Here is a 12,903-nt window from a genome sequence, read left to right as displayed (position 1 = left end):
ACAAAGTATTTACTAAGGTAATCGCAAATAGAATCAGGAACACCTTAGACTTCCGTCAACCAAAGGACCAGGCAGGATTCCGTAAAGGCTACTCAACAATAGACCATATTCACACTATCAATCAAGTGATAGAGAAATGTGCAGAATATAACCAACCCTTATATATAGCTTTCATTGACTACGAGAAAGCGTTTAATTCAGTCGAAACCTCAGCAGTCATGGAGGCATTACGGAATCAGGGTGTAGATGAGCCATATGTAAAAATACTGGAAGATATCTATAGTGGTTCCACAGCCAACGTAGTCCTCCACAAAGAAAGAAACAAAATCCCAATAAAGAAAGGCGTCAGACAGGGAGATACGATCTCTCCAATGCTATTCACAGCATGTTTACAGGAGGTATTCAGAGACCTGGAGTGGGAAGAATGGCGATAAAAGTTGATGGAGAATACCTTAGCAACTTGCGATTCGCTGATGATATTGCCTTGCTTAGTTACTCAGGAGACCAATAGCAATGCATGCTCACTGACCTGGAGAGGCAAAGCAGAAGGGTGGGTCTGAAAATTATACTGCAGAAAAATAAAGTAATGTTAAACAGTCTCGGAAGAGAACAGCAGTTTATGATAGGTAGCGAGGCACTGGAAGTGGTAAAGGAATACATCTACTTAGGGCAGGTAGTGACCACGGATCCGCATCATGAGACTGAAATAACCAGAAGAATAAGAATGGGTTGGGGGGCGTTTGGCAGGCATACTCAAATCATGAACAGCAGGTTGCCACTATGCGTCAAAAAGAAAGTGTATAACAGCTGTGTGTTACCAGTACTCACATATGGGGCAGACTCCTGGAGGCTTACGAAAAGGTTTCTGCGGAAATCGAGGACGACGCAACGAGCTATGGAAAGAAGAATGATGGGTGTAACGTTAAGGGATAAGAAAAGAGCAGATTGGGTGAGGCAACAAACGCGGGTAAATGACATCTTAGTTGAAATCAAGAAAAATAAATGGGCATGGGCCAGACATGTAATGAGGAGGGAAGATAACCGATGGTCATTAAGGGTTACGAACTAGATTCCAAGGGTAGGGAAGCGTAGCAGGGGGCGGCAGAAAGTTAGGTGGGCGGATGACATTAAGACGTTTGCAGGGACAACATGGCCACAATTAGTACATGACCGGGGTAGTTGGAGAAGTATGGGAGAGGCCTTTGGCCTGCAGTGGGCGTAACTAGGCTGATGATGATGATGATGGCCCACATCTATGCGACAAGAAATTTTACATGCATGTCACGTTGAACCGACGTCTGGACGCATGGGCGTGAGCCGTTGTCACCAGGATTCGACTGAAGTATTACTGACCCAAGTTATTAGTATCAGTGCAGCACTATGTCAAGATTTGTCGGGAGTGTCAAAGGCGCAAGACTCCATCCGTAAAACCGCCAGGCCTCCTCCAGCCAATAGAGCCACTAAAAGCCCCATTCCAGCAAATCGGTATGGACCTCCTTGGACCCTTCCCAACATCATCGTTAGGCAAAAAGTGGATAGTTGTGGCCAAGGACTATCAGACCCGTTACGCAGAAACTGATTCCCTGTACAGAGCAACGGCTGTCGAAGTTGCAAAATTCTTTGTCCACAATATCGTGCTCAGGCATGACGCTCCCACAGTTGTTATTACCGATCGTGGAACGGCCTTTACTGCAGACCTAATGAAATGCTTCTTGCAAATGACACATACTGAACATAGGACAACTACGGTGTACCACCCTCAGACAAACTGTTTAACTGAACGCCTCAACAGAATACTGGCTGACATGCTTTCGGTGTAAGTCGACATTGAACGTAGGCTGTGGGGCGAAATTGTGCCGTACATCACCTTCGCATAATATACGGCCGTTCAAGAAACAACACGAATCGGCCCGTTTGAATTTGTATTCGGCCGAGCAGTAACCACAACTTTGGATGCTATGTTGCGGTTAGATGAAGGCAACAATAACTCATCTGACCTGGACGATTTCTTGGAACGAGCCGAGGAGGCACGACAGATCGCATGGTACCGAGTACGCCGCCCCAACGCATCGACTCCAGCCGGTACAACCAGCGCCGTAGTGAAGCTCATTACCAGCCCGGTGACAAGGTGTGGGTATGGACCCCAGTGCGATGCCGTGGACTGTCTGAAAAGCTTCTGTGCCGATACTTCGGCCCTTACGAAATACTTCGTCGTATAAGCGACGTCATTTACGAAGTGAAATCAGCTGGACACGAGAGCCCAAGACGGCGCAACTGCACGGAAGTTGTGCATGTTGTCCGGATGAAATCCTACCTGGAGAGGCCATGAAAAAAAAAAGTGAGAGCCCACAGGAACCCCTACTTCCTCTGACGCATCTGTCCGATGAGGTAAGGAGGGGGATAATGCCGTGACAAACTTGGAGACATTCAAGTTACGCGCCCTTTGTATTGGACACTGGGCATGCCGTACCGTGGTGTTGTTCAGCAACAACAGGCAGCGATCTTCACGGCACGGGCAGCCAGTTGCACCCGGCTCGCATGCGCCGCACGCACGAGGTGTCGCGCGAGGAGAAAGCGGAAGACAGTTCGAGGCCGGTTTTGAGAACGCGGCTGCCGGGGATTTCTTCACGACCGCAGTGACTTTTACTTGTGGGTACATGCTCGCCTTTGATAAATAGCGTTGTTTTATTAACATTGTTACAATATATACATATATATTGGGGCTCGGAGACATAAAACCTTATAGTTATTTTATCTCTGAAAGTCACTATGTATCTGAAAAGTGCGTGAATGTTTGGGATGCAGTGCAAGAAAGTAAAATGACGCGCGTTCGAACTTATTGTATATTCTACAGTTTTCTTATGTCTTGTTGCAGGCGTTACCTCATAAGAACGCCAAATATACCGGTTGAATTTTTCACCGATAAAAACCAGCCCAACAAAGCAAAGGCAGCGTAGAACCATCACTTACCGCTCCCAATATAGAGTCGTGCAGGCCCTGCTACTGTGACATCATCAGTTCTCACCAGGCTGTAATCGACGGGCCGCATTATGGACGAAGGTGCATACAGGGATCCGAAGTATACACTGCGTGAAGTGAGAGCACCATCGACTTAGATATTACTCGAACAATTTCATATGGCGCATCTTAGGCATCAAACGCCTCAAAGAGCGATCGAATATATGATGCTCCAAGTTGCAACACCATGTAGTAATCAGTGCACCTATTGTTTCTCATAGACGAGAGTGCCTAGGACAACGCGCAATAATTATTCCATGATGTGCCAACACTGCACTCAGATCAGTGCAAATATTGTCGCAGACGAGTGAAACATGGGTTTGAAATTCACCTAACACGAAACTGATGTTTAGTAATTGTTGCTGACAAAACTCAGCCTAACAGATAGGACGGTGAAAGAAATAGACGCAACTGGTTTTAATGGAATCTGAACGAATTATATATATATATATATATATATATATATATATATATATATATATATATATATATATATATATATATATATATATATATATTAGAAAAGCACCATGGCTGCAAAACAAACGCAAAAGAAACACAACAAAACAAAAACACAGCGAGAAGGCATATAAAGTCACACGTGACACAATGTCAATCGGCACGACACTGCTCTGGCCATGTTCTCACACCCGTTCTACGCACAGGTCTTGGCGCTGTCCCTCCTGAAAGCTTCCTTCGGGGGCTTCGCTACGCCGCGCATTCCCTTGCCACTGGTGCGGTCTTCGACGAGTGTCATCGATGACGATGTGCTGGCTGAGTTTCGCCGCTCCCAGCCAATTCCTTGCCAGCATCCAAGACTGAGTGCGACATCTGCTCTCACCTGGCAACCAAAGCCTTCCAGCGTCACGCGATCCGAGGGGCGGATATATAAGCAGCACTTGTCAGCTGAGCGTCCGGGGCACGACACTGCTCTGGCCATGTTCTCACACCCGTTCTACGCACAGGTCAGTTACTTACAAGCTGCTAAATGTTATCGTAGTTCTAATCGCTGTACAGTAGCGGTGTCGTGCCCCACCAACTTTCTATATGTTTTGTGAAAGTGCCTTGTAGGGTTGGTTTCTGCTTTTGATGCTGTATCGAGTGTTCTGTTAATGCTCTCGGGAGATATCGAGAGTAACCCTGGCCCCAAAACCAATGCTGCACCTACAGGTTCTGACAGTGCCAAATCACGGAAATTTTTGAAGTTGTTAAAGGCTTGGAAACGAATCAGGCGAGGTTTCTTCAAGAAATACAAGTTGTTAAAGAACAGCAAAATGTGCTGAATACGTCAGTCCAAGCCCTTCTTAGCAGGGTGAATCTTCTGGAAACTGATATGCGTTCTCTCAAACTGATTGATACGCTCAATGCAGCCTCAGCTCCGTGCGCTCTCGACGCCCTTCGTCATGATATGATGAAGCTTAGGGCGTCACTTGATAGCGGGAGCAACAGATCCAGAAGAAACAACCTCATTATTTTTGGCCTGGATGATTCAACCGATGAGACGTGGTCTGTATCGAAGGAAAAAGTACTGTCTTTCTTCGAAACGCAACTGGATGAAAAGATTACCCCTGAAAGTGTAGAGCGTGCTCACCGGATTGGTAAATCCCACGGAAGCAAAAACAGACCTATCATTATAAAGTTTGTTAACTTCAAGGATAAGGAACGTATCCTATCTCGTGGTATCATGCTCAAGGGTACTAACTTTGCGATCCGTGAGGATCTCAGCCCTGACGTCAGACTTGCGCGATCTAAACTTGTAAGTTATGCAAAAACATTGAATTGCTCTTTCAAACTTCGATACGATAAGCTACTCATTGATAAGAAGTGCTAAGTTTATGATGGAACTCAGGATATTGTTGTTGAATTGAAAAAGTAGCAGAAGGGGCGGTACCCGAACAATAAGTCCTCAAAGCAATGTGTGCGCACGGGACGTTCCGCTCATCCAATTTCAGAGCTTACCATTTTAGTCGTGAACTGCAGAAGTGTAAAAAACAAAACTGATGAATTTGCTACTCTGACCTCTTCAGTAAAACCTCACATGATTATAGGTACCGAGTCTTGGCTCGACGAAGCTGTTGGTAGTTCCGAAGTATTTCCGCTTGGTTTTCACGTCTACCGTTCCGATCGCAATGCGCATGGCGGTGGTGTCTTTCTACTAGTTGACTCGTGCTTTCAATCATCTCCCGTGTTAATCCGAACTGATTGTCCCGAGTCAGTTTGGTGCAATATTCGATTTGAAACTGGGCAATCACTGACAGTTGGCTCCTTTTACCGTTCCCCCGCTTCCACATCGCCTGAGACCTTCCCAACCCTATCCGAGTTTCTTTCTACAATAAATATTGACTATATTATTGGCGGTGATTTCAACATGCCTGACGTGAAGTGGGTTCACTATAAGCCTGTCCTTGCCAATTCTTCCGCTCTGTCTATAGCATTCCGCGAGGCAATAGTTACCAATGACATTTATCAGTTTGTTACTGAACCTACTAGGTATGGTCCGAATAGCTCTTCTATCTTAGATCTGCTTTTTTCAAACCAGCCATTGCTTGTGTCTGATAACGCCGTAATTCCCGGTATTAGTGACCATGACTGCATTGTGGCGCATGCGCAGATTGTCCCCTTCTCATGTGCACATGATCACCCAAGAAAGGTATACTTTTTTGAGAAAGGCAATTATGTTTCATTGTCTAATGATCTTGCTATTTTCCTGCAGGAATTCAGTCATTTAGCTCAGTCCGCAGATTGCAATACCCTATGGGATACATTTTGCTCCACACTAAAGCACCTGGTTGACACACATGTTCCATGGAAACATTTGTCTGCAAAAAATCGTAGTGATAAGCCTTGGGTAACTCGGGAAGTCAAGCAATTGATTAATAAAAGACATCGCCTTCTGAATGCTTATAGAATGCAGCGTAACCCTTCTGTATTTGTAAGGCTAAAAACCCTTGGAAAAGATATAAAAGTAAAAAACAAGGTTGCTAAGGAAAAATACTTCTTAGCATTGGGCCCAAAGTTACAAAATAACCCGAAAGAAATGTGGAAGTATTTAAAAACGATTACCAAAGAATCAATTGGCATCCCGAACTTAAAAAACGGTAGTGTACTTCTTACTAATGATGTCGATAAAGCTTCCTGCTTCAATCTTTATTTCCAATCATCTTTCTCAACTCCCTGCCAGAATGAATTACCGCCTATTCCCGACAATGTGTTTGAACCTATGCCGGAACTGGTCGTCACACATGGTGGTATACTTAAGTTGCTTGGCAATATAAATGTTTCTTCTGCAAGTGGTCCTGATGGTATACCTTCTCATGTGTTAAAGGCTTGTTCTGACACAATTGCCCACTATCTTGATATTATTTTTGAGAAATCACTAAGTACTTCTTGTTTACCTAAGGAGTGGAAAGTTGCAAACGTGGTACCAATCCATAAAAGTGTTCCAAAAAATATTGCCTCCAACTACAGGCCAATTTCTCTAACTAGTGTGTGTAGTAAAACACTGGAGCACATTGTATACAGTTCCCTAATAAAACATCTAGAAAACAATAATTTTTTCAGCAAATATCAGCATGGTTTTAGGTCTGGTCGTTCTTGTTCGAACCAGCTCCTAGAATTCAGCCACGATCTTTTTCATTCATTCGATCTCGGTGTACAGACTGACTGTATATTTCTAGATTTTAGAAAGGCATTTGATTCTGTTCCCCATGTTTTACTGTTGTATAAGCTATCATCCCTCGGTATCTATCCTTCATTGTTTGATTGGATTAAATGTTATCTACAAGAACGCATGCAACGTGTTGTAGTTAATGGCTCACAATCTGATTATGTTGATGTTACATCGGGAGTTCCCCAGGGATCTGTTTTAGGGCCATTGCTGTTTTTGGTCTACATCAATGACATTGCTCACTCAGGTTGTGTCATGCAAAGTGCGTCTGTGTGCGGATGATTGTGTGATTTATCATTGCATTAGGTCTGTCACTGACCACGAGTATCTGCAACGCAATTTGGACTGTATAACACGCTGGTGCGTTAGGTGCCAAATGTCTTTACACCAGTAAGTGTCAGTACCTGTCCTTTACATGTAAACAAAATCCACATCTATTTCATTATACATAAGACAATGTCCAGCTATTGCGAGTAACTCAGTATAAGTATCTTGGTGTTTATTTTTCATCAAATTTAACTTGGACTAAGCACGCTGAATGTGTTACAGCGAAAGCCTGTAAAATGCTAAATTTTGTTAAACGCAACTTCCGGCTAGCTCCTCCCAAAATTAAAGAACTACTTTATTTTTCGAACGCAAGACCCATATTAGAGTATGCCTGTATGGCCTGGGACCCGCAAACCAAAACTGTAATATGCTCGAGCATGTACAAAACCGCGCAGCCCGTTTTGTCTGTAATAACTATGACTTTACTTCTAGTATTTCAGCACTTAAGGATAACTTGGGGTGGGAATTATTAAGCACACGCAGACAGAACATGAGGTTGGAAATGCTTTTGAAAATTTATTTCGGCCTGGTTAAAATAGATAGAGAAACTTACCTTTTAGCTCCTCATTTATTGTCTCACAGAAGTGACCACTACTTAAAAATAAGAGAACTTATTTGTAGAACAAACGTCTTCAAGCATTCATTTTTTCCACACACAATATCACAGTGGAATCAGCTACCGCAGGAAATTGCTGATTGTCACACTGAAGCATCATTCAGAGCATTTCTGCTGAGCATATAGTGGCGTGAAATTTTTCTATTGTTGTGTTATTTTTGTTTGACCAGTTGTGTATTTTGTCGAGCTTATGTACACTGTATATTCCCCCCTGCAATAATGCCTTCGGGCGCTGCAGGTACTTGAAATAAATAAATAAATAAAAAATATAACGACTTCATAATGTAATCATATTCTACATTAGGAAATGCTAGCCATTCCTGATGGAAGCATGCCAGTTTATGTTTTTTTACGCAATAATTTTAGTAATGGAAAGTCTAGTAGTGGAAGCCTTGTAGACGAACGGTTGCGAAAGTGCGTCACGTGTAATTTTTCTTGCCTTCTCGCTACTTTGTGGCTTGGAATTGTGGCTTGGAGTCGTTGTCAACCTGCGCCGCCTTGTAGGCATTTCGCTGGTGGGTTCTTTTTTCTTCGTTCTTCTGATAGCACCAAAGGTCCACTGCACTTAGTCCGAGAGCTTGAGCAATGTATTTTTTTTTCAGCGTTCCCGTCAACAATTATTGCCTCACCTGGCTATGCATGCCTCACAGTGCCGATGTTTCACTGCTCAGGAACTGAACAGAATTGTCTTTGGGAGACATCAAAAGACACAGAGAAAAGCTGTAGTAAACTTTAGAGTGAAGCTTGTCCCGCGTTCTCCGCTTCCTTTTATTCCCAGTATCATCTTTATTGCGCAGCAGAAACATTTTCTGAAAGATTCGCTGTATGGAATGTATAAAATATATTAAGCTCTCCGCGTAAATTTTCGCAATGACATAGCTATGACGAAACACTGAAACGTTGAATCCACTCAATGAGCTCACATCTGGGGTGCAGAGGGGTGTCCTACAACCTTGCCCTGGCAAAGCTGACGTTTGTGCGTGCCAACAAAACAATAGCTGAGGTACATACTACTAAAACAACAACAAAGCGAAAACAGCAATCAACAGCGACCAAAGCAGTACAACACACACACACTTTTTATGATAATCTGTTTTATATGCTCACCCATTCCTGCCTCCATAGGCATTCGTGTGAACCAAGTGGAAAACATTGCCATCCTGAAACGAGAAACCAAGGAGGTCGTGTCTTGTGAACCACTGCCCATATATCTCAGAAATTCAACATGTGGCACAAGTATGGGCGTAATGCTACCGTCGCGACATCACAACTTAGACATCAGTGACATCTGCGCATGTGAATTTTTTGGTGTGATGACTGTAGCGCGTTGTCAGCGCTGACACCTGCAGTTCTTTAAGAAAACAAAAGTTAAATATTTCATACCCAATGGAGTGAGAGATAACAGGGCTTTAAGGCAGATTGACGACACTCCCACCAACTCTAACAGGCCTGTCGAAGGATACCACATAAATCGACTCATATAGACAAATGCGCGAGACATAATCTCATTGAAAACCAGAACAAAATAATATTTACAATGACTATATCTTACAAAATCACTTGACTCTGTTTGTGCTAGCCAACAAATTCACATATTTCACCGCGACCATTGATTTGCTCAAACAAAAAGTATTATGCGGCATAAAATCTGTACTATGTACATTACCAATTATATTAAAATACAAAATTATTGTCTACGTTGGTTCGGTGTAAAATTCTTGCGATTTCAGTCCCAAAAATTAATACTATGTTACGGATGATGAAGTATAATCTACCTTCTCCAAATTAGGTCTGCTGCGAGGCATTTCCCATTTTTAGAAGTGCTTTATGAGTTTAGGCATAAGGTGCTCATAGAGGGCAAATAACATGTATTTTCACAGCGACGCTGTTAGCATCTCGGTGGTAGAAATTTTTCGTGTCTGTCCATGAGCGAAAATTATCATTATCAAAAGGGCACATAATCAAGGATAGATGCAATGGCTCATCATCCTCGTTATTCCGAGGCTACACGCATTCAGTAAACTGAACAGAACAGTGCATACGTTCATTGGAATCAAGCATCAGCAAATGACTCACACTCCCAAAAGAAAGCAAACATGCAATGGCTCATACCCCCTTCAGCAGTCGTTTGTGTCCCTGTAAGCAGTGGTTCCAACCCCCGTAAGCAAACAAAAAAGTACAGCATCTCCAGTAATCGATAGTTGAAGTAAACATGAAATGGTAACCGGATACGCAGATTGTTAGGAGACGTTGCAAGTCACGATCCTAAATGGATGTAGTGCATGTTCGCAATGGCGCACCCCGCCAAACCCCGCCGCAACGAATCACGCCATCCGTTGCACTGGCCCATATGAACGTTGTCCAGCTAGAAGAAGAAAACGGGCTGAAGACCGCGTGACAGGCAGCGAGAGACACTAGGGAGAAAGAGTGCACTGCACTCTGTCTCTACGCTGGGGAACAGAGTGCGCAGCACTGTTCCCTAGGAGAAGAACGGATTATCAGTCAGCATTTTTGCTGTGCTGCCATGCCCATGAAGGCTTACGTGGTGGCACAAGGCTTTTGAATACAGCGCTGCGCCGTCTGCCGTTGAAGATTGCCTCCATTCGTTGATTGCTCTATCTGTTGATGATGTGCGACGACCGCAATGACAGGCTTCATTATGCCCATGTAACTCCGTCGTTGGCTTGTGGAAACAGCGTCGTAGGCACTGGGCAGGTGCCACGCGCACTCCAATCGACATATGTCATTCCGTACTACTGTTATGAGCAGCGCAGTGGCAAACATCTGTACAAGGAAGAGGAAGGTATTATCAGTCGGCATATTGGCTGTGCAGCATGCCCATCAAGGCTTCCGTGGTGGCACAACGATTTTGAAAACAGTGCTGTGCCGTCTAGCGTTGAAGATTGCCTCCATTCGTTGATTGCTCCATCTGTTGATGATGTGCGACGACAGTGATGACTGGCGTCATTATGCCCAAGTAGCTCCGTCGTTGGCTTGTGGAAAACAGCGTCGAAGGCGCTGGGCAGCCACCTCGCGCACTGCATTCGACATGTGTCGTTCTGTCCTGCTGTTATGAGCAGCGCAGTGGCAAACAACTGTACAAGGAAGAAGAAGGTACTATGACTCCGCATTTTGGCTGTGGTGCCATGTCCATGAACGCTTCCGTGGTGGCACAACCCTTTTGAAAACAGTGCTGTGCCGTCTGGCGTTGAAGACTGCCTGCGTTCGTTGATTGCTCTATCTGTTGATGACGTACGGCGACCGCGATGACAGGCGTCGCAATGTCCAAGTACCACCGTCGTTCGCTTGTGGAAAACAGCGTAGCCGGCGCTGGGCAGCCGCCACGCGCACTCCAATCGACATGTGTCGTTCTGTCCTGCTGTTATGAGCAGCGCAGTGGCAAACAACTGTACAAGGAAGAAGAGGGTATAATCATTCCGCCATTTGGCTGAACTGCCATGCCCATGAAGGCTTTTATGGTGGCACAACACTTTTAAAGACAGTGATACGCCCTGTGCCGTTCACGATTGGCTCCATTCTTTTATTGCTCTAAATATTGATAATGTGCGACGACCGCGATGACAGGCGTCACTATATCCAAGTACCACCGTCGTTCGCTTGTGGAAAACAGCGTCCCAGCGCTGGGCAGCCGCCACGCGCACTCCTATCGACATGGGTCTTTCCGTCCTGCTGTTATGAACAGCACAGCGGCAAATATCTGTGCAAGGAAGAAGAAGGTACTATCAGTCGGCATTTTGGCTGTGCTGCCATGCCCATGAAGGATTCCGTGGTGGCACAACGCTTTTGAAAACAGTGCTGTGCCGTCTGGCGTTGAAGACTGCCTCCATTGGTTGATTGCTCGATCTGTTGATGATGTGCGACGACCGTGATGACAGGCGTCCTTATGCCCAAGTAGCTCCATTGTTGGCTTGTGCAAAACAGCGTCGAAGGCAATGGGCAGCCGCCTCGCACACTACAATCGACATGTGTTGTTCTGTCCTGCTGTTATGAGCAGCGCATTGGCAAATATCTGTACAAGGAAGAAGCGACTATCAGTCAGCATTTTGGCTGTGCTGCCCTGGCCGCGAAGGCTTCCGTGGTAGCACAACGCTTTTGAAAACAGTGCTGTGGCGTCTGGCGTTGAAGATTCCCTCCATTCGTTGATTGCTCTATCTGGTGATGACGTACGGCGACCGCGATGACAGGCGTCACTATATCCAAGTACCACCGTCGTTGCCTTGTGGAAAACAGCGTCGCAGGCGCTGGGCAGCCGCCTCGCGCACTCTAATCGACATGTGTCATTCCGTCCTGCTGTTATGAGCAGCGCAGTGGCAAATATATGTACAAGGAAGAAGAAGGTATTATCAGTCGGCATTTTGGCTGTGCTGCCATGCCCATGAAGGCTTCCGTAGTGGCAGAACGCTTTTGAAAAGAGGGCTGTGCCGTCTGGCGTTGAAGATTGCCACAATTCGTGGATTGCTCTATCTTTTGACGATGCGCGACGATCGTGATGACAGGCGTCATTATGCCCAAGTGGCTTCATCGTTGGCTTGTGGAAAACAGCGTCCCAGGCGCTGGGCGCAAGCCACGCGCTTTCGCATCGACATGTGTTGTTCCGTCCTGCTGTTGTGAGCAGCGCAGTGGCAAATATCTGTACAAGGAAGAAGGACGGATTATCAGTCAGCATTTTGGCTGTCATACCATGACGTGAAGGCTTCCGTCTTGGCCCAACGCTTTTGAATACAGTGCTGCGCCATCTGCCGTTGAAGATTGCCTCAATTCGTGGATTGCTCTATCTGTTGATGATGTGCGACGATCGTGATGACAGGCGTCATTAGGCCCATGTACCTCCGTCGTTGGCTTGCTGACAACAGCGTCTTAGACGCTGGGCAGCCGCCACGCGCACTCCTATCAACATTTGTCATTCTGTCCTGCTGTTATGAGCAGCGCAGTGGAAAATATTTGTACAAGGAAGAAGAAGGGATCATCAGTCAGCATTTTCGCTGTGCTGCCCTGCCCATGAAGGTTTCCGTGGTGGCACAGCGCTTTTGAATACAGTTCTGCGCCGTCTGGCGTTGATGATTGCCTCCATTCGTTGGTTGCTTTACCTGTTGATGATCTGCGATGACCGCGATGACAGGCGTCATTATGCCCCAGTACCTCCGTCGTTGGCTTGTGGAAAGCACTGTCGTGTGCGCTGCGCAGCCGCCACGCGCACTCCTATCGATATGTGTCGTTCTGTCCTGCTCTTATGTGCAGCGCAGTGGCACATATC

General features: G+C 45.5%; 1 protein-coding gene across 1 annotated transcript in view; it reads right to left on the bottom strand.

The window, feature by feature from the left end:
- LOC135908708 (uncharacterized) overlaps positions 1–12,903 on the bottom strand; it is an 834,911-nt gene that overhangs the window by 553,443 nt on the left and 268,565 nt on the right. The window contains exons 8-9 of the mRNA XM_070536550.1: positions 8,736–8,788; positions 2,971–3,086 (exon numbers count right to left, since the gene is read on the bottom strand). Of these exons, the coding sequence (XP_070392651.1) occupies positions 2,971–3,086; positions 8,736–8,788 (169 nt within the window). The remainder of the gene's footprint in view (positions 1–2,970; positions 3,087–8,735; positions 8,789–12,903) is intronic.

This window comes from Dermacentor albipictus, chromosome 3, assembly GCF_038994185.2.
Source record: "Dermacentor albipictus isolate Rhodes 1998 colony chromosome 3, USDA_Dalb.pri_finalv2, whole genome shotgun sequence".
In the NCBI taxonomy this organism is placed as follows: domain Eukaryota; kingdom Metazoa; phylum Arthropoda; class Arachnida; order Ixodida; family Ixodidae; genus Dermacentor; species Dermacentor albipictus.
This window is presented reverse-complemented; position numbering and strand designations above follow the sequence as displayed.